The sequence below is a fragment of the Misgurnus anguillicaudatus genome, chromosome 7 (genome assembly GCF_027580225.2).
Source record: "Misgurnus anguillicaudatus chromosome 7, ASM2758022v2, whole genome shotgun sequence".
Taxonomy (NCBI): domain Eukaryota; kingdom Metazoa; phylum Chordata; class Actinopteri; order Cypriniformes; family Cobitidae; genus Misgurnus; species Misgurnus anguillicaudatus.
The window spans coordinates 36,345,001-36,371,052 of NC_073343.2; the positions used below are offsets into that span (position 1 = coordinate 36,345,001).

General features: G+C 40.3%; 1 protein-coding gene across 14 annotated transcripts in view; it reads right to left on the bottom strand.

Moving 5' to 3' along the window:
• The window catches only part of LOC129417848 (ryanodine receptor 3), a 64,548-nt gene that overhangs the window by 11,033 nt on the left and 27,463 nt on the right, over positions 1-26,052 (bottom strand). For 4 of the 14 annotated variants that reach the window (XM_073869844.1, XM_073869843.1, XM_055172706.2 and 1 more), the window contains exons 29-79: positions 25,772-25,980; positions 25,475-25,677; positions 25,311-25,374; positions 24,704-24,864; positions 24,461-24,626; positions 24,262-24,348; positions 23,957-24,183; positions 23,067-23,871; positions 21,929-22,129; positions 20,969-21,071; positions 20,402-20,536; positions 18,495-18,768; positions 18,143-18,257; positions 17,004-17,136; positions 16,665-16,768; positions 16,462-16,597; positions 16,108-16,294; positions 15,924-16,032; positions 15,579-15,699; positions 14,977-15,146; positions 13,338-13,558; positions 13,168-13,258; positions 12,663-12,803; positions 12,139-12,302; positions 11,831-11,909; positions 11,615-11,704; positions 11,393-11,539; positions 11,171-11,233; positions 10,991-11,066; positions 10,787-10,907; positions 10,585-10,700; positions 10,416-10,483; positions 10,209-10,330; positions 10,023-10,072; positions 9,869-9,929; positions 9,499-9,737; positions 9,297-9,378; positions 8,991-9,121; positions 8,361-8,672; positions 7,805-8,045; positions 7,495-7,582; positions 6,359-6,451; positions 5,044-5,058; positions 3,941-4,111; positions 3,801-3,860; positions 3,590-3,724; positions 3,185-3,297; positions 1,722-1,818; positions 423-532; positions 214-265; positions 81-134 (exon numbers count right to left, since the gene is read on the bottom strand). In XM_073869844.1, coding sequence (XP_073725945.1) covers positions 81-134; positions 214-265; positions 423-532; positions 1,722-1,818; positions 3,185-3,297; positions 3,590-3,724; positions 3,801-3,860; positions 3,941-4,111; positions 5,044-5,058; positions 6,359-6,451; positions 7,495-7,582; positions 7,805-8,045; positions 8,361-8,672; positions 8,991-9,121; positions 9,297-9,378; positions 9,499-9,737; positions 9,869-9,929; positions 10,023-10,072; positions 10,209-10,330; positions 10,416-10,483; positions 10,585-10,700; positions 10,787-10,907; positions 10,991-11,066; positions 11,171-11,233; positions 11,393-11,539; positions 11,615-11,704; positions 11,831-11,909; positions 12,139-12,302; positions 12,663-12,803; positions 13,168-13,258; positions 13,338-13,558; positions 14,977-15,146; positions 15,579-15,699; positions 15,924-16,032; positions 16,108-16,294; positions 16,462-16,597; positions 16,665-16,768; positions 17,004-17,136; positions 18,143-18,257; positions 18,495-18,768; positions 20,402-20,536; positions 20,969-21,071; positions 21,929-22,129; positions 23,067-23,871; positions 23,957-24,183; positions 24,262-24,348; positions 24,461-24,626; positions 24,704-24,864; positions 25,311-25,374; positions 25,475-25,677; positions 25,772-25,980 — 7,313 coding nt within the window. Of the gene's footprint in view, positions 1-80; positions 135-213; positions 266-422; positions 533-1,721; positions 1,819-2,026; positions 2,127-3,184; positions 3,298-3,589; positions 3,725-3,800; positions 3,861-3,940; positions 4,112-5,043; positions 5,059-6,358; positions 6,452-7,494; positions 7,583-7,804; positions 8,046-8,360; positions 8,673-8,990; positions 9,122-9,296; positions 9,379-9,498; positions 9,738-9,868; positions 9,930-10,022; positions 10,073-10,208; positions 10,331-10,415; positions 10,484-10,584; positions 10,701-10,786; positions 10,908-10,990; positions 11,067-11,170; positions 11,234-11,392; positions 11,540-11,614; positions 11,705-11,830; positions 11,910-12,138; positions 12,303-12,662; positions 12,804-13,167; positions 13,259-13,337; positions 13,559-14,976; positions 15,147-15,578; positions 15,700-15,923; positions 16,033-16,107; positions 16,295-16,461; positions 16,598-16,664; positions 16,769-17,003; positions 17,137-18,142; positions 18,258-18,494; positions 18,769-20,401; positions 20,537-20,968; positions 21,072-21,928; positions 22,130-23,066; positions 23,872-23,956; positions 24,184-24,261; positions 24,349-24,460; positions 24,627-24,703; positions 24,865-25,310; positions 25,375-25,474; positions 25,678-25,771; positions 25,981-26,052 lie in introns of all 14 variants that reach the window. The other 10 variants (XM_055172713.2, XM_073869845.1, XM_055172711.2 and 7 more) reach the window with 3 other exon arrangements.

A 26,052-nucleotide genomic window follows, 5' to 3' on the forward strand; every position in this document is an offset into this window, starting at 1 on the left:
ACACACACACACACACACACACACACGTCAGGAGCGATTCAAACTTTATTAAATGAACCTCTGAATTAGTTTCTCCTCACCTCAAATGTTTTCTCTTTAGCAGCATCCTCATCATCTTCATTCTCAGCACAGCTCTGCAGATGAAGATGAACACAGTGATGTCACACAAACAGCAAAACACATGACAACACTAAACATCTGACAAATGTTCACCTTAGCCATCATGTCTGCATAAGCCACGTACAGGCGATCATCTTCTACAGAACTGAAATCAGGGATCAGAAAACAGCGGAAGATCAGGTTAAACATATTTGCTTCCAAAGCTCAGCTCAGTGTGTCTGTGCATGTGAAGTGTGTGTGTGTGTGTGTGTGTGTGTGTCTGTGAGGTGTGTGTGTGTGTGTTTATGTGTGTGTGTGTTTACCTGCTCTCTGTCAGTGCATTATGACTGAAATGCAGTATGAGTTGATGAAGAGGATCTGGTTGAATGTCTCTAATCTCCTCTTCCTCATCATCACTCTTTGGCTGTGTCCTCTGCACACACACACACACACACACACACACACACACACACACACACACACACACACACACACACACACACACACACACACACACACACACACACACACACACACACACACACACACACACACACACACACTTATCAATCTAACAATAACCTTTCAATGTTTACCTCTGATGATGATACACATAAATGAAAGCTGATATTAAAAATAAACTCATTATGAGTACTTTTATTATAATTCTGGTATTTTACAGTTTCCTGCTAATTGAATGACGACGCTGTACAACATGCTGAGGTATAAAGAGTCACAAACGTGCACAGACGTACAGTAATGCTATTAGATGGTAAAACTGTACCACAGCATGAAATGATTGAGATAAGTGTTAGTAAACATGCAGGACGTTCATGACCCTTTAGTATTTTTACAGACATACATCAAGACTTTTATTCTTTTATAAACATCAGCAGTAAAACAGAGGTTTCAGTGTAAAGAATCAATTGAAGAAATGACATTTACTCGTCACTGATGACTATTGGCTGTTCAGAAACTTGCTCCACCCACTGGCTATGATGTAATGAATAAGTATGATAGAAAGTATTACTAAATGCTGAAATAAGTACGGATAGGAGTAAATGTGGTCAAGTGTGTAAAGCATCATAGAAACGAGCAATACTGCGCTCAAATAACATGAAGCACTTTAACTCTTTCCCCGCCAGCTTTTCATCTTATCTTCATTTGTTTAATTTCTTTTTACCACCTCTCAAATATCTCTAGGTTTCTTCTAAAATATCTAATTTTTTAGTAAAAAGCTGAGATAATTGCATTTTTGTAAAGGACTTTTGTTAGAGATCAGATTCAGAACAATGATCAAAACAAACACAGCGTTTTTACTGTTTTTGGATCAGTGGATGTTTCAGTGTTCTATAAGTTGTGTAAGAGTGCCACCTGGTGGAAAAAAGCAGAAATACGAATTGCAGTAAAAACTCGTCATTGGCGGGGAAACGTTTTCTCTTAATTGATGAAATAACTCAACAATGGTGGGGAAAGAGTTCAAGATCCTGAAGAAAGCTACGGTTAGACCCTGTAAAGTTCTGGTACTTAAGATGATGCGTGTGTTCATCTGCGGTGAAATCAACTCCTAATGAAGAACCACAGAAGACAAAGTGAGACACCAGTCAGCAAGTATTACTTACAGAGAGATCCTGTACTAGTTTCTCTTCAAACGAGTAAGTTTCGGCCTCTATCCAGAGGCGCTGATAGGCCATGAGGAAGAGATTAATAGAGCGATGCCTGAGGGGGAGGGAGGGAAGGAGGGGCGAAAGATTAGGCAAAGGGTTAACAGGGAAGATGCTGAGAACATTCAAGCTTTGGAGGGATGAAGGTTAATCAGGTTAGTGCAAGTAGGTTTAAGTTAGTCAAGTAGAAAATGTTGGTTGTTTGCGAGAGTTATTTCCAAACCATGGCTGAAATATGCAGGAGTCTGTCGAGCTTTTATTACCGTGATGACAGCGAGCAGACAGTCACAACCAGAACTCGCTAGAATTCTGTCCAGCCAAAAGCGTCGGTAGGATTTCAGGAAGTAATTATTAATTGTGTGCCTACAGACAGCGTTGATGTGGAGACAAGAAAGAGCGAAATAAAACAAATAAAAATAAAATAAAGAGCGCATCCATAGGGAGAACATCATAATGATGATGATGAAGATGATGATGAAGATTTCTGCTGCTCAAACTGTTCATGAACCTGTTGAGAATCAGGTCTTGCCCATAATGACAAACAAAAACCTGAAACTGATCTGAGATCTGTGTCTGATCTTTAAAGACATCTTTAGATACTGCACCGTAGAGGTCTTCTCGGGTCCAAAGAAATGTACCCGACCTAAAATGACCCGAATCACATTAAACCTGAACCCGAGGTGCATAAAAAAAATTTTTTAAAGAAAGACCCGACCTGAGACAAATACGAGAGAATTTGACCCGAGTCCAACCCGAACCAGTGGCAATTTTTTTAACCCGAATGTAAACGGCACCGACGTGTGTGCAGTCTGCAATCCCGCAGGCAGCAGTCAAACAGAAAGAAACCCAGCTGATCTTGCAACCAATTTGGTGAGCTGCTCCATTTGTTTTACTTTATTATCTGACGATGACACCAAGGTAACCAGTAAAATGTACATTTAAAATTGACTGACATGTCTGTCTCAACAAAAATTAACCTACCGCCAGCCAACAGAGGAGAGGTTTAAAAAGAACTCTGATGCACACACGCGAGTTCAGGTCTTCGGGTCCGTTCATTTTAAATTACCCGATGCCGCCATTATCATTCCTGACCTGTGTCCGAGGCACACGTGAAACTTTTTGACCCGAACCCGATCTGGTCTCGGGTCGGACTTTGGGTTTTTGGATCTAAGTGGACCCGTGAAGACCTCTACTGCACTGTACATACAGTAAACACACAAATATCAATAATGACTCACTGCAGAATTCATCGATTTGTGAGCTAAAATAATAAGGCAAAATTTAAAAGAGGAAATGCATTCACAGCTCAAATTAGCGCTCATAGTTTGGCCCGCAATCTCACAGACAGACAGACAAATAATCAACGAGTCAGACTGAGACGGACACACAGAGTCAGAAAGACAGATTTCTGGTTGTGTTACCTGGGCAGGTTGTACAGAGGTGCCATTCTAAAACACGCAACTACAGCTCGCTTCCTCTGTTTGGACAACAACTTTTGCCAAACACATTTCTTAGATCTCAACGGCTGTTCAACCTACAGAAAGAGAGACATAGAGAGAGAGAGAGAGAGAGAGAGAGAGAGAGATAAGTCATAGTACCCCACGGGTTGGATCAGGTCAGGTAAGGTCACTTTACTTTGGCTTGGTTAGCTTTTCCATTTAGTTTAGTAACACTTCATAGTGGAAGGGATTATATGTGTGTCGTTATATTTGCGCTGCCTACTGCATTTATTTCTCAGTCTGCCACAAAATGAAAAAGCATGCGTGTGTATGTGTGTGTATGTTTATGTGTGTGTGTGTGTGTGTGTGTGTGTGCACGTGTGTGACCTGCTCCAGGTGAAACACTGCTGCCGAGATGCGGTGGATCCGCTCGACGGTTCTCTCTGGGTCTGGAGGTTCTTCATTCTTCACAATCACGTCCTTATAAAGATTTAGTTGCCAGCGTACAGCAGGATCATCAGACTGAAACACAACACGTCTGTTAATAATTCCTGTCATCACATCAATCTGATGAGTTAGATTGTGTTTGCTGTCTGACCTTCTCCTGCAGGTGTAGATTCTGTCTGATGTGTTCCTTCACCTCCTCATCTGTGTCCTTCTACACGTGGAGACATCACAAGGATCAGATCACACACACACACATCAATGAACTTTAACAAAGTCAATAAGAGTCAGTACCAGGCTGTGTCGGGTCTTGGCCAGCAGGATGAGCTCTTGGTCACCCGGTGTGCACATGTTCAAACCAATGGGCAACATCTTCTTCAGCGCTGCCACAATCAGAGACGTCTGGATAGAGTAAAAGTCTCCTCGACGCTTCTTGTGTTTACGTTCCTGATCCTGACCTCCAGACTGACAGAGAAACAACCGTCAGTCAATACACACGCAACAAACAATTATACAACATGCACACACACACACACACACACGTACGTGGGCGCACACACACACACACACACACACACACACACACAGCCCTTCAGACTGACAAACAGACAAAGTGATCAACACAACCTGCAGACACACCACTCAAGACACACACTACTACACAACACACACGCACAATGCTAGACACACTAATATACAACACACACACACAACACAACACAACACACAGCAGGATAACAACTTTAATTGTTACCTGTGGAGAAATGTCATATTAAGTTCCTGAAGCTTTCTGAAGGTCTTCTACATACTGACACACTTATTAAGCTCTTACATGTAACCCTAACACTGTGGATTTACTATAGTAATACACTGTATAGTCAAAGACAAACATCCTAATAAAACAGTGGCACATAAGGCTTCATCATCTGTCTGATACCTTCAGAATACTGTCCGGTGTTACACACTTCTGCTCTTACTCTAACTGACAGACATTATAAAGACACAGACAGACAAGAAGAAAGACAGACAGAAAGACAGACAGACAGACAGAGAGACAGACAGAGAGACATAGGTGATACATGTGATGATGGCAGATGATTTGTACTGCAGATGCAGCTCATAACAGCTCATGTAGTGTTTATAACAGCTCATGTAGTGTTTATAACAGCTCATGTAGTGTTTATAACAGCTCATGTAGTGTTTATAACAGCTAATGTAGTGTTTATAACAGCTCATGTAGTGTTTATAACAGCTGATGTAGCGTTTATAACAGCTCGTAGTGTTTATAACAGCTCATAAAGTGTTTATAAGAGCTCATAACATTTCACCTCATGTAGTTTATATAGAAGCTTATGTAGTGTTTAAGATCTGATGTGTTGTTTATGTGCTCACTGTACCTTCTGCAGATACGGCTGTGATGAAGAAAATCAACAAAACAAGCAGAAGCAGCTGAGTTAGAAAAACATCGTCACACAGGAAACAATGATCAAAAAATCCTCAAGTTAAATGCAAACTTCAAGCTAAACCATCAAGGTGTTGTGGACACCAAAACATGGGATTACGTTTACCAATCTCATATATCTTCCATTTCCTGTGAGAGTTTTTAAATGTATAATGTTATTGTACAATGGCAAACAAAAGCTATATAAGCTGATATAGCTTTGATTATAAAAAAATCATGCATTTAGTCATTAAATTCAGTCACATCAGAATGTTAGTGACTTTATAAAGAGATTAAAAGGTACTCCGGCTGTAACCATTTGTATGTTGTAGTACACTATAAATGCCATATACTACTAAAAACCATTGCTACAAACACATTAAATATTTTCATTATTTTTAAAAATATCAAAATGTGATCCCGATTTTAACCTATGTAGGTCACCATTACTGTTCATGTGCAGTGCATTCTGGGTGGATGTCATTAAATGATTCAAATTGAAAAGGCTGAACCATAGAAGTCTGGTACAACAAATAAAGCGAGCGCATACAGCCACCTGCTGTGTATGGGTATTATTATTCGTTATTCTTCTGTTTGATGTCTTATTTAACTGACATATTCACATCAGAAAGAAAACACCATTACTCCACTGTAGCGTTAAGAGAACGGGTTTGGACTGTAACCATTTGACATCAAGTAGTAAAAGGCAAAAAAAAAAAATTAAATGGTGGCCTCCTTTATCTCACATTAATGAAGTCAATCTCAATGTAAATCTATTAAGGCATACAAGTCTTCATAGGCGGGGTACCTTTTAAGAAAACATTTCACAGATGAACCGCCAGAGATATTAAAAGCCAGTTTTCACTGATCTCAGATCAACAGTAAGTACACCATCACTTCTGTACCACTGACAGAACCAAACAGAACTGCAGTCTTTAATTGATCAACATCATAACAACACTGAGAAACAATGACTGTTACTGTTATATTTCTGTTTGATGATGCTAGAGACAGAAATGATCATTGATCTTCAGTTTGCAGTAACTCTGACTTTACATGTTTATGATTAGTTGTGTGTGGGTGAGTGAATAAAAGAGGAAAAGTGTGAAGATTAAACTGAATAAGTATGTAAAATATATGTATTAATAATAATAATAATAATATAATGAGGGAGGGAGGGGGAGAGAGAGAGAGAGAGGGAGAGAGAGAGAGCGACCCTGTCACAAGACATGAACCTCTCTGTGTGATCTGTGAGTATTCTCAAGTCTTACCTTTGATATCTTGGTTTTACTGTCACCAGTGAGAAATGAGAGATTGTTAATCTCATTCTGTACCACAAAGTTCTGCTCCTCCCTCTTAAAATTCTGCATAAGACCAAAGACAGACAGAGAGAGACAAAGAGAAAAGGCCAAAGCAGAAATGATGAATTAAACAGCATTATACCACGGGTCTGTTGAATGCTGCATTCTGATTGGCTGAGAAATGTTCTATGGGTGTTGATTATTTTTCTGTAAACCGCACACCTAATTTTTCAAATGTCTTAAAAATAGGCACCAGAGCAATGTTTGTGGTAACCGTGGTATAAGAGGAATAATTGACTCCGGTCCTTTGAATTATTTGAAAATAATGCACACCTGCGGTGTAACGGCACTCCGCTTCGCGTCGTGCCGCATTACCACCTTGGTGTGCATTATTTTCTTATAATTCAATGGCCCGTCGTCAATTATTCCTTACTTAATATATCTATTACTGTACATTTATGTGAATGCAGTGTATGTATAGCCTGGTCCAACCAGACTCTTGTACGTTCATTTCATTTGTACAGAGAGTCTGGCCACGCTCCATTGCAAAGCGTTACTTCTGTTAAGGAGGGTCCTCTGTTTAAGTTTAAAACTATTGGATCTGCCCAGAGTCACTCTGAATCTGCCACAACCAATCGCTAACGTTTAGTCGTGACGTATGTCACTCGGTCTGGCGCACGACCTCAACGTCATCGTTCTTAGCCACTCCCCTCTGTTCGCTGATTGGACCTGCAGATTTTTTGCCGGAGAAAACGAAACTCTACACAGCAGTCCCAGACGTTGTACTGAAGTGAAATGAAAATGAAGCGGAAGCACGTAGGAGGGCGGAGCCAGGCTAGTGTTTGTAGGGACAAATGTAAATGCAAAAACCAGTAAACTAGTAAATCTAACACACAAACAACCCAGAATCATTAAAAACAAGAATATATTTTAAATCTAGATCTCCAGGAGCTTCCTCAACATTAATACCAAATCCTTTCAGTCCACTGCTATCACAAGTCATTTATTCACAGCTCTTATTATAACTGTGATGTGAACACTACTGTATGTACTACACTTATCACTTTACATTGGCAGGATTATAGAGTTTTAAATCTAAACCTTACATGTGATTTACACCACAGGATGAAGATTTCTGCCACCATCTTAAAAAGTTCATTTGAATCAGCGTCAGGTTCCTTTAACCAGCGAGACCTACAATGAAAGAACAACAAATCAAATAAAGTCAAACTAATGTTGGTCAAGTTCAGTATAAGTGTTTATCTGTCCCTCGACAGTGAATTCAGTCAAAACTCACTGATCTGCAGACATTAATCCCTTAAATAAACGAAATAAAATAAAATACAAACATCACTGTATCAGTCTATATAGACCATCAAGTATGATGACTTGAATAATGATGTGCGTGAGTGTTACCTGTTGTTGTCTACATAACGGATGAGCATGGGGTAGAAAGCGTACAGATCTCTGCACAGTACAGCAAACTCATCAAGAATCAGAAGCTCCGCCTCCTGGGTGTCACCCTTGCTGTCGGCCTTCAGAAGCTCCTCCTCGGTCACAACCTTCACCGTCTTCTTCTTCAGTTTCTCCAGCGTGGGTAGAAAATGTGTTTTCAGCAGATCTGCTCGAGCTTTGCTGATGATGGGCTGAGCGTAAACTACAGCAGACACAAAACTCATGTGATCAAATGATGGCTTAATGTCTACATTTACAATCAGTCTTTCAGCAGAACAGTTTTCAGTCGCTCTGGACAAAAGTGCCCATTGACTGAATGAGAGTCCACGACCCTCACTCTACAAGCAGTAAATTACCGCGGTACAGTCAGACTCGCTGAGATCTACTGAAGTTAAACTTCTTAACCATGAATGAAATGATTGATTGTTCATGTGAAGTGCTTGTGATTTGGTGATGGTCTCAGGAGATCAGGTGAAGGTTTGAAGTGTGCTCTGCTCCTAAAAGCCGATCATCTCACCTGCAATACGTTTCATCCAGGACGCCTCATCGATCCCCAGATTACTGTTGAGGATCTTCAAGATGTTTCCCAGAATGATGCTGAGATGTTCGGAGGTGACCGTGGTGCAGCAGACAGACGCTTTGCTCTCCGGTCCTTTCTCCCACCAGTACGACAGATAGTTACAGAGCATGGGCAGGATCACCTCGATGACATGAGGCATCTCTGTGTATCGAGCACCAGACTCAGACATGTCATTAATGTCCTTCATCAGACCGTCTAGATGAGGGACCTCTGGACACATGTCCTCCACACGCTCCGGCATTCCTGCAACTGAAAACAAATCCAAAAAAAGAGCTGTGCGTTACATTGATTTTACCATAGTCAAACTCCCTTAACCGCAGTGAAATCCCTGTAACCTACAAACACAATGTGCTTTAATAAAACACACAATACGTCAAATCAAATTGTATTTCGTAGCAAACATTTGCTCTACATGTCGCAATACACCAGAAAATCAAAAGGAATAAACTACTATAGATAACATAAATAATTATTATACTGCCAAAAAGATGAATGACCCTGGAACAAAGCAAACTGTTCATGTTTTATTTCATTTCGATTATGAGCTGAGTATTTTGTGTTACTCACCGGCCCGTTCACGAGATGTCTTTGTGTTAAACACAGAGTAGATGTTGTGTTTGTTCAGCTGAGGTTCTAGAAACGCCACAGGCATAACACCCGCCAGAGTCGCCAAACACTCACCCAACGCTGGCAACTGCCTGTAACACACACAGACACACAAACACACACACACACACACACACACACACACACACACACACACACACACACACACACACACACACACACACACACACACACACACACACACAGATGAATGTTTCATCATTAATGAGCTGATTTATTCTTACAGCTCTACTGTAAATTACTCACCGCTCCACATAGATGTTTTTTCCAGTTCCCAATGAGTATAAACTTGACAGGATTCGATAACACGACACCTGAACATCATCCACTGACAAAACACAATCAAATATACATTGAGGCAATAAAGACGTACAGTAATAAAGACGTTTGCTTTTGTTCCTCACAAACATCTTGTGTTCCTCAAACATTCATGAAGTCATAAACTCACACAGCAGATCCGATCCAAACTGATGCTCTGTGATGTGTTCAAACAGTGCCGTGAGGATGGGAAGAAGAGCGACGGTCGTGTAGTTGATGTTCTGAGAAACTCCCTTCATCTGACTACGAGAGTGAGTGAACTTCCCCAACTTCAGGTTCTCCAGGGTCTTCTCCAGATCTTCTGCTGCATTGTCAAAGAGCGTTCTTAAACCAGCTTTAACCAGATCAGATCCTGATTTCATCACAGTCCTGTGAGACACCACACGACACAACTCATCAGTGAGTCTGCTCTCAAACAACATCTCATGGATTATCTTCCACCTCTGGAAGATCTCATCAGGTCCTGCAGATTAAACACAACCTTCATGAGATGATGGTACCTGGTGTCTAACGTGTGTGCCAGAATGAGAAGACAGCTGACCATAGTCGTAGAGTCACTTCCTACAAACACAAGAAACACAAACATATAAAATCCCACTGACACACAGAGCCACGAGCACCGCTGAAGAGAGAGACCGACACCAATCGTCTTACCAAACAGAGAGATCCGGTGTCTAACCAAAGCGGCCAGCTTACAGAAGAGACTGACAGACAGACAGACAGCAGGAGGAAGTAAAGAGTCAGTGCAAGAGAGGAAGAGGATAAACTGAAGCAGACGAAGATTAAAGTGATCTACTGTGAGAAAGATAAAGAGATGAAATAATGGTGTCATTCAGGTACCTGGTGACCATCTCTTTCTCTTTATTAGACGCGTATCCACTGCTGCTCAGAGTCTTTGTGACTGATGACAGAAAGTAAAGCGAATGGTTTTTGAAGTATTGATCTATAAGAGGCAGGAGAACCTGCAGGAAAACACATTAAACATCAACACCATTATTATCTCATAGCTATCACCCATGCATTTATAAAGAGAAATAATCATCAAACCTTAGCAAAGAATTTGATCTCTTGTTCGTGAGGAGATCTGTTGTTCTGTCCGCTGCTGGCCATCACCTCTGAAATGAGATGAGCGAAGACTGAAGGTGAATTCAGAGACCACACATACAGTACTGAAATCTGAAGAATTCATTTACGCTTCCCGCTTTGTTTTATGTACCGAGGTGAGCGATAAACTCCTGTGCACAATCCACATATTTCAGCAACTTCTTGAGAAATTTGTACGCAAAGCGTTTCTCCATTGAGGAAGAGTCGTGCTCCATGTCCTTCAAACCTCTGGAAGAAAACAATCCCAATCAAGATTAAACTGCAACCGGATATCATCACGTTCTCCGTGTGACCTCAAGTGTGTGTACGAGCACCTGCTGATGGAATAACCGTTGACCTGGAGAAATCGAAACAGATCCTGAGCTTTCTCACGATCTCTGACTTTCTCTTTAGCCGTAAGCGTGTCGTACGGCACGAGCAGAGGATGAGTCCCACCTGCGGTCACAGATCAACACACAACATGTCAACACGTCACTTTTGACTCAAACACACATCACATTCTGTCTCTGTAACTTAACCTTTGCTTGCCAGGTCACTCTTCTTTTTCTTGGCCCAGATGTTGTGATAGTTTTCAGCCAGAACGTCCACCATCGACTGAAGCAACACAAAACATGACAAATTCAACAGCAACATCTTAGTATTTTAAATCAAAATCTAGTGGTGTGTGTAACAGACAGACAGACAGACAGATGGTTCACCTGGAGTTCTCGTGAGAGCATCACATTGCTCATGTCAAGCGGTGTTGGACTGAAGCCACTACCCTGAAAAACAGTCAAACATTCAGCAAATACACTTTGACCTCACCGTTCAAGATCAGCCTCATGTTGATTGTTTCAATCATTTTAATCCAGGTTTGTGCCTAATCTTACATAAAGCTTCACAACGTCTAAAGTAAATATGAAATGCTCTTGACTGTGTACCTGAGAGGCCTGTGAAGTCCTCCTCATCTTCTCGATCTCTCTCAGCTGAAACATTGTTTCTCCATCTTTGGTTCGGTCAATAGTCCAGCCCATAGCTAACATCGTCTTTAATGATTCTCTCACGGTCCAGCGATACGTCTCTTTCTCCTGCAGGTGGAAACAAAGATCAGATTCAATCATGGAGAAGAGATATCTGGAGAATCAACACACACTGTACTCCACCTTCTCTGTTAGACATTTGTAGGACCTCAGCGTTGGGTGGGTTTTGGATTTTTCATCGATATTCTCTCCATATTTCCAGCCCAGACTGACCTGCACACACAACCAAACTGAAGCGTCTCGTGAGAGAAACGACATGTAGGCAGTGATTTAGTCAAGTGATCACACAGTGTGTTGAAGCTTTTAAATCACAAAATGTGATTTTACTTTCAATCTGACCTTCTCTGCAGCCCATTTCTCATGGGAATGTTCAGCGTATCTGTTGGCGATGTATTCCAGTTTCTCTGGCAGACAGATGCTGTGTGAAAAAACATGTCACTGAATAATATCATGGGATTTAAAAGCGAATGTAATGATGGATCATTTCTTTAATGGCTCAAACTCATTCATTTCACATTTTTAGTGATGTTTCACCATCATAATCTGCTGATGTGCTAATGCTTCCTCACGTGTGTTGACACAAAACAATGTTTAATATTTTTAAAAACACTCAAATATATTTCACAAACATGCTCTCTCTCACATACTTTGCCGTGTTAATGGGTTTGGGGTCAAAGTTGCCCTGTGCATCGATAGACTCGTGTTTCTCTAGCGTGGTGCCGAGCGATGGGTCGATGTAGTCGGGTGGAAGAGCTCCAGCGATGGCACTCAGACACGGCATGGCCATTTTAAAAAGCTCCTGGTCGTACATCTACACACATGCACAGACAAAGAGCAAAACACAGATGAAACAGCACTGTTTATAATAACAGGCTTCACACACTTGTCTTAATTTAAATGTTCATGGTTCTGCAGATCACATGTAAAAACCACAGCACTGCCATTTCATGCAGAAAGAGAAAGAGAGAGAGGGTTAGGGTTATCAGGATTATGGTAACCAGTGTTTGCATTTCATCAGCTCATTTGCATTTTAAAGGACACACCCAGAAACTTACTCTGGGGACACCAAACATTTATTTTAAATCTTAAAAAAGTCTTGTTAAATGTCCCCTTCAAACATAATCCTCCAGATGAAAAAACCACACTCAATATGACGCTGGTATATCTTCACCTTCTGAGCGAGTGAATCAAAGATGCCCCAGAAGATCTTCTTGGTGAGCAGAAGTTCTTCATCAGACGGTGAGCCGTGTCCACCCCAGCCAGACGGGAGACAGTAATACTTCCAGTTCTGCTCATAGTGATTGGACAAGAGCTGCAAAAATCACAGAAGAACTACTTATCATTTCATTCACATCATATTCAACTTTTAAAGGCTCATAACCAGATGTTAATGTGCATCAAATCATTTCAGTCTTTCATTAGACTCCAATTTTAAAAAAGAGCAATGAGTCATTTTCAATCAGTCACTAATGAGCACTAGATAGGGGTCTAACACAATAATGTGTGTAATAAACACACTGAAAGCACATTAACAGCTAATGACTGATAAACATGAAGCACTGAATTCAAATGTCTGTTATGTGAATAAAAAAGGAAAAAAGTGTGGACTCAAAATCTGACAATATGAGCGGAGGTCTGAGTGCAACTAACAAGTGTTAGTTACCGGTGTTAGTTACCTTCAGAGGCATCTTACAGTATTCTGACAACAACGGCACATCAAACACCAGCCGGCGTAACAGAGGCTGCAACATGGAGGGTCTGAGATACCTTAAAGAGAGAAACAGCACACTGATTTACCAGCACCAACATGATGAATACACACAAACGTCTCAAAGCACCTCCTCACCTGCAGATGGCCAGTAAACACTCTTCTATGGCATCTCGCTGGGCTTTAGTAAGCGAACAGCCTTTGGAGAGCCTGTAGATGGTGTAGAGCGTTGAGTCGACCAGCGCTGCATGATGCTCGGTACCGGTGAAGTGAGGAGCGCAGCGTGTAAGCAAAGGCAACATGGCCGAACCAATATATCTGTTCATAGCCAGAGCCGTTTCAGTAGTCCTGAGAGCTTCCTGACAATCAAAACAGAACACACATCTAATCCAACAACATGACTTCAAACATGATCCTACACATTAAAAACAAGAAAAAATCAAAAGCAACACTAAAACACGCATGCACACGCACGCACGCACGCACGCACACACACACGTACGCGCATGCACACACGTACACGCACGCACACACACACACAGGTCTTCTTGCATGTCAGATCTTTCAGTTTAGATCATTTTATGAAAGTTGTGTGAGATTTTTTGCTATTCTGATCTGCTAACACAACAAATTCCCAAATTTGCCATTGGGAAGTAAATGAAGAGTTTGGTTCCAAAACGCAATAAATCCATTTTGACAAATTTTGGTAAAAACGTGTTTTCTATACCAAGAAAGTGACGAGATGAAAACAACTATTTTCTGTTACAAACTTTCACATAGCATCTTTAGGTTATAAAAACATAAAAAATTCAAATCCATAAGTTGATTTTCAAAGATTTATTATAAAAACGGATTATTTTTTTCACAAAATGCAATAAATCCATGACAGTTTTTTATTTCAAAATGCTATAAATCTATTAAATCAATGTATAAATGTGCATTCATCTTTACCATTTTATATTTATTTAGTTGACTAGTGGTATACAATGATTAAAAAATAAACATTATGGCATTAATCAAAACACTTACTTTGACATATTAAGAGCACAATGTTTTAGCATGAGAAGCTTGATGCTGTCTGGAGAACAAGCAACCGAGTGCCTCTCAGGGAAATTATTAGATGTTGATGGCTTACGTTTCTTTCCCGTCACAGAAAACCATCACAGGTTTGGCAATGCTATTAAAGTATTATTTTGTTTTGTTTGTTGATCACGAAGTACAAAGTAGATGAGGAAAACTAGGACTCCGTGTACTCAGCGCGCCGCCATGTTTGTTTACATTGCGTGAATGGTCCGCTGTAATATCAGAAATGGATTTATTGCATTCTGTAAAAAAGCAGCAGTGGCGTTTGTCGCATTTTGGGGAAAAAGGGAGAAAAGATGACAGAATATCACGGCGGGTATTGGATTTTGCGTAGAATTAATTATTTACTTTTAACTACTGACCTGATATAATACTGATTTTGGCAGTAACTCATTTTTTTCAAAAATGGCGTTTATTGCGTTTTGGAACCAAACTCTTCAAATATTTTTAATGCATTTTGTACAGGACTTTTGTTAGCTCTCTGATTCAGAACGATGATCAAAACATAAACAGAGTTTTTACTGATTTTGGATCAGTGGATGCTTCAGTGTTTTATAAGTTGTGTAATAGCACCACCTACTGGATAATAGCAGTAAAAACTCATCATTGGCATGAAAGACATGCAAATAATTGACTAAAAACAAAAGATGTAAAGTTACAAAGCTATTGAGTTTGCTAACATATTTTGTCTTACCGTGTCGAGTGAAGCAGCGGCCGTCAGGTCAGGCAGAAAGCCAACCTCTAACAGATGCAAGAGGAAACTCTGATCCTCTATACCATACACACGGTCCAAAAACAACACCATAGGAGCCTTGTGGTCCGGACAGAAACTGGCAGACACATCGGGCTCTGTCACACTCCCATCTGACACACAGATACAAATACAGACAGACAGACAGACAGACAGACAGACAGACAGACAGACATACAGACAGAGACAGACAGAATAAAAAGTCAGATTTATTAATGAAATTGTGCTACTCTGAGTTGCTGCATTATGGGATTTCTAACAAAGTTTTCATGTTTAGTTGTTTTCCAGTATGCACGTCGTGCTAATAGATCAAGATGGAGTGAGACCTCACACAACAACATCTCTGTTGACAAATAATCCAACAGTTAATGATTTACAACAAGATCTCAAATCATTCAGAGAAATAATAAAGAGAAGGAAATCAATCAATCATTATGATGGCTCAGTCTGAGGAGGTAGTGTTAGTTTAGTTAGAGAACTAGATTGTTAGGATGGATAAGATATTTAATAGTCATGAAGTTAGTGAAAGGGAATTAGTTTCATACCTTTATTAAGCACAGGCATTTTTAAAGAGATGCTAATGATGCCAACCAGGTCTTCAATGGGTACAAGAGATTGCAGAATAGCACGAATCCTCAAAGCTTCACCTTTACCTTTATTGATCAACTGAATCAAAATGAACACAAGATCAATTACTCTGATAAACATCATTCAGGAGATTCACATCTCAGCACTTTAATCATACTGATCATAAACTGATGAAATCAATCTGCTGCCTTTTTACCATCCTGAATTGTACATGAACTATACATCAATTCTATCAAATGTCCTTTTATTCTAATAAAGAGATTTTTAAATGGACTTCTGTAAGATGTTCTCATGATCCTCACGTGCATCTCAGGAGCGCAGCGGCCCAGCAGGTCGATCAGAGCCGAGTAGAAAGACATGATAGCGTTTCCCATGTGAACGACCTCCTCCTCTTCCTCACCTTCAGTGGACCTGCAGCAGTGAGATGAAGATTACCACCATCATCATCACATCATCACCACATACACGAGTGTGCGTGTAACATACGTGTCAGATGTGTGACCCGGGCCTGTGCAGGGCAGATCGAGCGCTGGCTTCTCAGAGATCTTAATGGCTTCTTTCATGGCAGCCAGCAGCCCGTTTCCACCCTCTCCTCGTAGGGCGGGGCCAAAACACTCGGGCCGGCGAATAAGAAGCTTGACGACCACACTGGAGTTTTCCTCCACGCTCTCACCTGAGCACAGACGACACACACACACATGTGTTTAGTGTTTCTTAATATGTTTACACACGAACATGTCTGAAACCTCAACAATCACAGATCAAAGAACAGCGTTTCCTCTTACAGTATGTTCAAGACTATAAACTTGAAATGGACACCGTTTGTCTGTGGTTGTTTACCGTTGACAAACACAGCGAATCGCAGGAAGGAAAGGTAGCGTTCGCCCTCTATGGGGTTCCAGCCGATATCTGGATATCCTTTGGCTACGAGCATCGAACAACTCTGCAGTCCACAGCCGGCTAAATACGTCACCACCTGAAAACACATCAACATGTTAGAGATATAAAAGAGATTTATTTCCCCATACAAATGAATAACTCACTTTATCCAGATCAGGTTCCTCCAGTGCCAGTGCCAGACTGTTATTATCCATCACAGATGAAGCCGCCACGTCTAAAGGTGTGGATCCTCTCATGGATGGAGACGCTGTCAACACACAAACACACACGCCTTAAAGTCATCCATTATTCACTAATACATGATATAATAAAAGTAAAACACCTGTCAGTAGTGTAATCTCATAACATTAAACATTACATCTATATATTATGTGAAGGTTATGAGCAGAATTAACGTTAAATATAAATGTCTAATATAAATCAGTCTGTATATTGTATATATCCACAGATCTTTTAGTAAAAGTTTGATAAAGTAAACTCACCCAAACCCACACTACTGTTCTCCAGCAGATAACTCAGATGATCAAACATGGCCTTCTGATTCTCACGACTGATGCGACAAAAGTAGCAGAGAAATCGACAACAACTCGCCACCATTTTAGGAAAAGCGATTTCCTGTTAGACCGAGAATTAAACAGCGCTTTATTGTTCACTGTGTGTTTACATCTAAAATAAATAAAACTGGAAACACCACCACCACATAAATCAAACCAAGAACGTGTTTGTCTTATTTAAATGATCCTATGAACAGAGATTTAAAGAGCAGAAGATAATGTGTCTTTAAATCATTACTAGTTCTGCTCTTTCTGAAATATGCTAATTTTGTGTATGCATGAACATCTGGATGACGTACGACATTTGCCTAAATCTGCAGAATACTAATATATATATATACTGTAAAAAAATACTGTAACCCCACTGATACACTAAACTGGATTAAAAAATCACTTTATAAAAATAATCTTTACTTCTATAACTGGAGGACACTTACTGAATTAAACACAGTAATGGTCAAATACTCAAAATGTTTATGTGATTTTTTTTTCTTTTACTTAAAAATGAGGATCTTCAGACAATGTGTACTATATAGATTATACAGAAATGAGTAAAAGTCAACTTTCATTCATGTGTCCACATAACTCATCATTGGATAACATTTCCTATACATACAAAAAATAATATTAAGGGGATAGTTCACTCTCATGTTGATACAAACCTGTATACATTTCTTTGTTCTAATGAACACAAAGGAAGATATTTTAAGAAATGTTTGTAACCAAACCATTTGTGGACCCCATTTACTGCCATAGTATTCTTTATTCCTACTATAGAAGTAAATGGGGTCCATGAACGGTTTGGTTACAAACATTTCTCAAAATATCTTCCTTTGTGTTCATCAGAACAAAGAAATGTATACAGGTTTGTATCAACATGAGAGTGAGTAAATAATGACAGAATTTTTATATTTGGGTGAACTATCCCTTTAATATTAAGTTAGTCAATCAATTTACTCTGAATGTGTCTAAACAATCCTGTAAAATTTCATCCGATCTGTAGATTGAAATGTTTGTGTAATCATGCTACATTGGGATTTGTGTAAAATCACAACACACACACACACCTGTGATTTTCCTCCACCGAGCACATTCACCATCACCTCCATCACAGTCTCATGCATGCCCAGAATCCTCATCAGGTTTGGGTGCTGGTAGAAGACCTTGTTATTCATGATGTCACTGAGACAGACAAAACATCACAGATATTACATCATCATTCATATACTGGAATAGCATTCGTAAGAATGAGATTATGTATTAAACAGGTGGACGTTACTGCTGTATGTAATGACTGTAGATCTTTAACGTGTGAACACTGCTGAACTCAAGTTTAGTTTTACTGAGGCTTTGGTTGAGATGATCACAACTATTAGAGGAGAAAAGATTGCTGTCCCGCTGTCTTTATCTCTCTCTCACCTCAGTCCGTCAATCATCAGTTGCTCCTCCTCTTTTCCCATACGGACACTGAGCAGCGAGCGGATCTGTCCCAGTGATGCCAGCAGGTGGATGGTGTCGTTCACAGAGGCGGCGCTGATGGTGTAAGTTTTCCTCATGGCTCTCAGTAGTTCACCGATGCTGTCGTACTGTCGTCTCAATAGACTGAACATAACCAGAACCAGATCTGGATCCTGAATGTGTGTCTCCTGAGCCCAGCTTACCATTGTCTGAGAGATCAGCTCCTTTAGATTCGCTACACAAACACATTCACTCTTAGAAATCTGTAAACACAATCACATTCACCGTAATAACGTTCAAGCTTCTCTAAAAAAAAAAGAGATTTCACAACAATCGTGTGTTTGCTAAACACTATCTGTCAGATGTTTGTTTGTGTATTTCAGTTGAATCTCACAGATCAGGGTCTTTAAATCATTTCAGTTTGAGTTTCTCTGGAGGTAAAATAATACCAGCGCTCATTCATGATCTAACTATACTTTTATACTTTGATTTGCTGATCTTATTTAAAATCAATGAATTTAATTGTTCATGATTGAGTGTTGGGCTTTTAAAGAAGTATCTCGTGTATGAAGGCCAGTATGCTTAAATACGTCATAAGCCCCTTCAGTGTGATCCTCCTCTTCTCATCATGTCCTCATCACACTGTCAGAGGGATTATTTCTGCTTATACATCATCCCTTTACTTATTTGCATTCTAATACTAAAATCCATCAATAAAAACACATTCAAAATTTTCATTACTTCACAAAATCCCAACATGTAATACATGTAATAAGACCAGCATAAGGTTGTGAACTGGTTTTAGCTGTTCTCCCAGCTTGGTTTTAGCTGGTTTTGCTTGTGTAGCATGCCACAAGTTTTGGTCGCCTTTAGCTGGAGGACCATCTGACCCACCAGCTTGACCAGGTTTGCCAGGATGGAAGAACCAGCTTAAGTTTAAGCCAGACCTCAGTTTAAGCTGTGGAGGTCAGGTGTAGTGGATTCTGGGTTGATGACGTGTAATAGTTTTCATGAATTATTACTACAGTTTACTATAGTAAATACTTTGGTATTATCTTCATGTGAAAACTACAGATCGTCTTTATTTTCACCATCTTTTATTTGTATGTTTTCTGTATTGTTCTGGTTCATATTGAAAGGGCTGAATAGAAGATCTGGATTTAAAGACATGGAGGTGTTAAGAGCACACTGATAGCGCCACCTACTGTCTGTGTGCATTTATTACTCTCATCTTCTGTTTCACATCATTTTATAATCCACCGATTGAAGACTTGTTTACCACGTTCACCTCGCTGTAGTCTTTGATTGCAACTTTAGGGCGTCACGTACTGTAATGTAAACTAACCGGTGGTTGTTTTTAATGAAACTCTTGAATGCTCTCTGTCACTCGGGCATCATAAGGTGACACACAGAGTTTATAACCTGACAGAGGAAAGAGTCGGCTCAGGTTATTCATCACTCACATTTCATTGGTCTGTCTGTCAGCGCTAAATAAGCTTTTATAGGAGAGCCAATCAGAGGCAGCGCTGATGAACAATCTCACTGAAACACCCGAGATGACAAATAAATTAAAAACAAATGCTGAGCTCAGGAGCACTTAAGACTTAATGAAATTAAACCCGTTTGATTTAGATGAGACTCAGCAATACAGAGTTGTGTGTGTGTGTGTGTGTGTGTGTGTGTGTGTGTGTGTGTGTGTGTGTGTGTGTCTGTGTGTGTGTGTGTGTGTGTGTGTGTGTCTCTGTGTGTGTGTGTGTGCGTATGTAAATGTTCAGAAGACAGAGAACAAACTTAAATGAAAACACTGTGATGGTTTATGACGATGGCACATTAAACTTTAAAGTTTGAATAAATCTTCAGTGTCTCACAAGGTGCGGTTTGCTCTTTTTCTCTGGGCTGTGTCTCAGATTTCTGTGGTTGACCTTTGATCTTATAGATGAGCGCGAGCAGTCGACCTTTAATAGACGTGTCCTGATGTTCCTCAAGTTCCTCTGCTGGAATACCTGCAGTCAGAGATCACAGACACATTTATTATTCTGGACACATTATTATATCAACAGTAAATGTGATGCTTCATGGGACAAGAAAAACACAAGAACCCAGAATATTGTGATTGTGAAAACGTTAATTCATGTAAAACAAGAACAACAGTATGAGTTTGTGTTTATTTGATGATTCAGGCACAAACTGAAACACATGGACTTTATTATAACATTGCTGGAAAACAGCATTAAATCTGCACAGAGTTTTAAATGTTTAACAGTGTTGATAAAGATCAAAGATATTTCTTAGATTTTATTGTGTTTTTACATTTGCTGTTCACAATCTTAGTATATGAATATTAAAGGCACAATATGTCTTTTTTTTGCATATTTGAAATCTTACAAATTGTGCCTTTAAATATCATTAGAAAAGTGCGCTTGTTCTGTACATACCGCAATGTAGCCGTAGTTCACTGTGGAAGTCATAAAGCTCCTCCTGTATGTCCTCAGGACACGGACAGCCTTCACCCAGATCAAAATTCAACAGCATGTTAATCTGAAAGAAACAGACTGTTTTTTACACCTCACAGATACAACACAAGCACAAGAAAACCATTAAACAACATCTATAAAAGAAGTGCTAAAGCACAATGAAGTTTTAGCATTGAGAGCAACAACATTGTGTTGTGAGCTGTGGATTGTTTGTATAACTGAACACACATCATGAGAACTTTATAGTTTAACAGTAATGATGCTGAATCTGATGCGGTTTTGTCTTGGGAACTTTCATTGCAATAAAAACACATGTGTCAATCTGAGATGAGAAAAAAAAACTCCTAAACATCAAAGTTTCCTGCTGTCCAATGAGAAACAGTCCAGGTGTATTAATCTCCACTCGAGTATATAATATGATGTCCCATTATCAGCATTGTTTTATTCATGTATTATTCAATAATATTAAAATATAGGAAATATCAGAATTTAAAGAAAGTTACAACAATTTTACTTTGTTATTAATAGCAAATCAACACTAAGCAAACAACAACAATAATATACAAATTATTAATATATTAAATTGTTTCTTACACCTGTAATTATAGATGATAATGAAGAGTTTCTCTCTGCTCATGAGTTCAATGTGTGTCTTAAACTATCTTAACATCTGTTAATACACAAATAACACTGCACACCTGCACTAAAGGCAATCTATAACAACAACTTTGTGTAAATAAATAAAGTTTGTGCCATTTCTCAAAAAAGTAAGATGAGAATCTAATATGAAGAGATGTGTGTTGTATTTCTAGATTAAGGTGGGTAAAGTTATCTCATATATTTCAGACTTGTGGGTAACAGCGGTGAACCTTCACAAGAACAAATCAGTCCTTAATAAATCATCCACAGGTGTGAATGTACCTGTTCTTGTGGAGGAGAGCGAAACTCTTTGGTCTTTTTGGCGGTGACGGCAGCGGACATGTTGAGCGCGAGCATCAGCTCATTATAACGAAACTTCTGGTTGTGTTGCAGCTTAGAAACAAAACCATCAGAGAACGACACGATAGATTCAACCCTGTGTCTCAACTCACAATCGCAGAAATAATGAAGCAGGTCACACATCTGAAGAAAACAAACAAACAAACTCTCATGTCATTATATATTCACAGATGTCAACAGTACTGTACACATTATCTCTACAGTCTTTAATCTTAATGCAAATCAGCTCAATTTAAAGGCAGGGTATCTAATTTGTCACATCCTGACTATGCTAAGGTGTAGGACCAAAACATTTTCAACAAATCATTGAACTCGGACCAAATTCAATAATCGGACGAGTAAAATTTTCAGTGAACGTGTTTTGCATGACCTGTTCACGCACACATCACACGTCATCAGTGCAAACAAACATTCCTGCTTATTGACAACCTGCACAAGAGCCACAAAACAAAAGACATATTTTGGAACAACGACGACAAAAAACTCAATTAACATCGATAACTAAAAGGTTTGAAAGTGTTGCAGTGTTTATGTTGGTAAGGTAAGTTAGGTACGCGCTATGATTTTATTTAGACGGATTCAGATATTTTATTTAGATGGATCATTGTGTTGTTTATGTAGTTTGTGTTCCTTTATAAATTATGAGTGTTTTCAAAATTACAAGCAAACTACTACGTCTACACAACCGAAAACGTGCTGTATCTAATTCTGATTTAAAAGAGTTGTTTATGTTTGTTATTTTGGTAATATTATTCACTGTGTACTACAAAGTTTTCTCACTGTTAAATGAGACACGAGTGCACGTCTGGTCTGTGCGTGTTCATGTGTTTTGGAGGAAGCGTGGCTTTGGATGGTGGATTTGAATGGGAGGGAGGGATCGTGATTTCAGTGCTAGTAGGCAAATTTTTCAAAATCAGACACCCTGCCTTTAACCTCATTATGAGTCCTGAAGATCTCATGTGTGCCCTTCACTCTTTTGGAGTTTGATTGTTTGTTTCTAAAGCTAATTTAAAGCATTTAAGCAGAAGTGTTTAGATCTCAGTCCTTTCAGTTTTCTCACCTGACGTTTGACACACTCGGGTAATTTCTTCTCTAAGAGGCCTCTAGTGAGAGCTTTACTCTCCACGGGTTCTTCCTCTCCAGTCTCCACAGTCTTCTTCTCAGCTCCTGTCAGACCTTCCTTCACCGTAGTCTCTCTCAACCCTTCCTCCTTGCGTTCTCCAAACACGTCGGGTTCGATCAGCAGTAAGATCTTGCGAACGTCTCGTCCGCTCAGGACGCCCATCGTGAGGAGCGTACTGATGAGTCTCAGGATGGGGACGAACTGATACTCCACGCTTCCTCCTACAGGATCTCTGATGTGATCTCCACCACCCTGAACGGCCTCTGTCAGCATGCTGATGGCCTTCTCTTTCAGCACGTCCAGAGGGATCTCAGGGCTGTACAGGTGCTGGTTTCGTTTGGTGCCGATAAAACAGGGAGGAGCGAAGTTGAGTTTGGATTTAAGCGTCGTGCCGAGACCCACGCCCGGAGGCCGGTGGCGTTTGGAAGCGTCGGGAAAGAGGCGGATGCCGCGCGTTTCCGCCGTGACGGGAATAATGAACTCGTTGTTCATCATGAGGCGAGCGGCTCGGGCCGTCTCCAGATGAACGCTGATCAGGACGTCGTAAAAGCCCTCGCGCAGCATGCCGGACAGGTATTGGTTGTCGATGGTGTACAGGAGCTGCGATTGGTCGAGATGGCTGCAGAGGGCGTGAGCGACACGCGTGTTGCCGTGAGCGCATAGAGCGCAGTAAAGCTTTAGCGTGTGATAGTGAAACGTACGCAGTTCTTCCTGCTCTGACAACTCCATGATGTCCACACACCTGCGGCAGTGAGACACAAACATCATTAAACATCTCAAGAGGACAACATGCACGACAAACGGCATGTAGACGAATGTGTCTGTACCGGTTCTCCTCTGGAATGTGTACGGCGAGCATCTGCAGGGGTTCCAGACACTGGAGCATCCATCCGTGTCTCTCGCTGACCCGAACCGTCTCTACCTTCAGGAATATGTTGGGCATACGGCTCCACAGCACCGAGTTGATGATCTGGATGTCCAGACGCGGTGGGCACTGAGGAACCGGGTTCTTGTGCTCACTCTTGAACATGGCTGATGATAAGGGCATGGCATTCTGCAAAAAAGATTTCTGCTATTTACACCCGCCGTGAGGTAAACGTTAGCGAGCGATCATTACCAGCGAGCCGCTAACCTTAATTTTGCCCAATTCAAACTGGAACAGACTGGAGCTTGTAGGCCGCACAAACACGGCAGGAAATAGTTTTGTGCACGGCTCAACCTACACGACAAGAACATCACATACTGCTATTTTATCAGCTCACGATCATCTGTGTGGTCAGCTGCAGTGCTAAAGTTAAGATGAGAACTCGTTTAATTTCATCCTTAAGTACCTGGTATGAAGTGGGAAGCTCTTTGCCATTGACAGTGAAGGTCAACAGACCGTTGGCCACATCGATAAGACATCCGATCTCTAAATCCACATTACTTCTGCTGGTGGTTTGTGTGATGCTGCCGACATCTCCACACCAAATCATGTAACAGTTGCTCCTCTTCACGCTGTATATGAGTATGGATGTATGAGTAACATCAATCCTGAGACACAAACATTAACCTGAGTGACGTCGAGCTCTCACCTCTCGTGCACGCGACCCCGTTCGTCTCCGAGGGTAACCGTCACGGCTCGGTTCTTGTTCAGATTAAAGTTGTTGCTATAGTAATGATAGTCTGGTGTGACCCAACCGACCCATACGCAGGCCGGATCCTGACCGGAGAATATTCGGACTGAATGATAATACTGCAGAATAAACCAGACAACATTGATCATCTAACAAATGTAAAAAAAAAATCAGTTTTATGAAGCTTTATGTACATTAAAGTGAAGTGCTTGAATACACATATAGACCTGTATGTGTTACTTTGTGAATGAATGAATGAATGAATGAATGAATGAATGAATGAATAATTTTATTATTGTGTCTTGCATACTACTGTATGCCCAGCCCTAATAGGCTTATAAGACACCAACATCACCAAACATGTGCTTACTTCTGTGTGTGACGTTTATTTTTCACAAGTGGAGACATGAAAAAAGCTGTGTTTACATGCAACGTAAAATCGGGGTAATTAGAAAAAAACTACCTGTGCCGATCTGTTTTGGCTTACGCCAATAATGGGCTTACATGACCTCACACTTTATTAGTTTATTAAGCATATTCGGTGTAAAACTGTGCATGACTTTACCGTGGTAATGTTGCTGTAGTCGATTCTTCTGATCTCCTCTGAATGTTTTGACTTCACTGGATGCCTGGAGATTAAGAGTTCAAATGAAACATTACTACTATCATCATAACATCTTAATACTCATTCATCAGACTACACAAACTCAGAGACAGTGAAGATCTGACCTGTGTCTCAGCTTTACCGGTTCCTCCTCATTATAAACTCCATTGACATGACTGAAGGAGCTTCTGAAGATGTTATGAAACTCTACAGGCATGCTGAGTCTACTGAACACCATATCTGTGTTACTGTTCTTCTGAGTACCAAACGTCTTATGAGTGACCTTCAGACACGGAGGACTGTCGACAGTGCCGTCAATCCTGGTGACCTGAGTCAACACAAAGAAGAATGACTCGATGATTTTGACGTGGAGATTTTTCATTTGGAAAAAAAACATTGTTGGTGAAAGTTTATCCTCACACCTTGATGTGACTGTGGTCTTTTGGCACATTAAAGAAGGTAGGCAGACGTTTACTGAACCACATGGTCACTTCACGATTCATATTGACAGCGAATGGTTCAAAGCCCTCCTGCAGACCACACATGGTGTAGTATTTAAAAGAGCTGGCATCTTTGCCCAGATTCATACGGCCAACCTGAGAAAGTCCTAAACTGCAGACAGGAATAAAACCTACGAGCACAAGTGATTTTATACAGTCAGCCAATGAAAATGAGAAGAGATGCATTATAAAAGTAAAGGTGA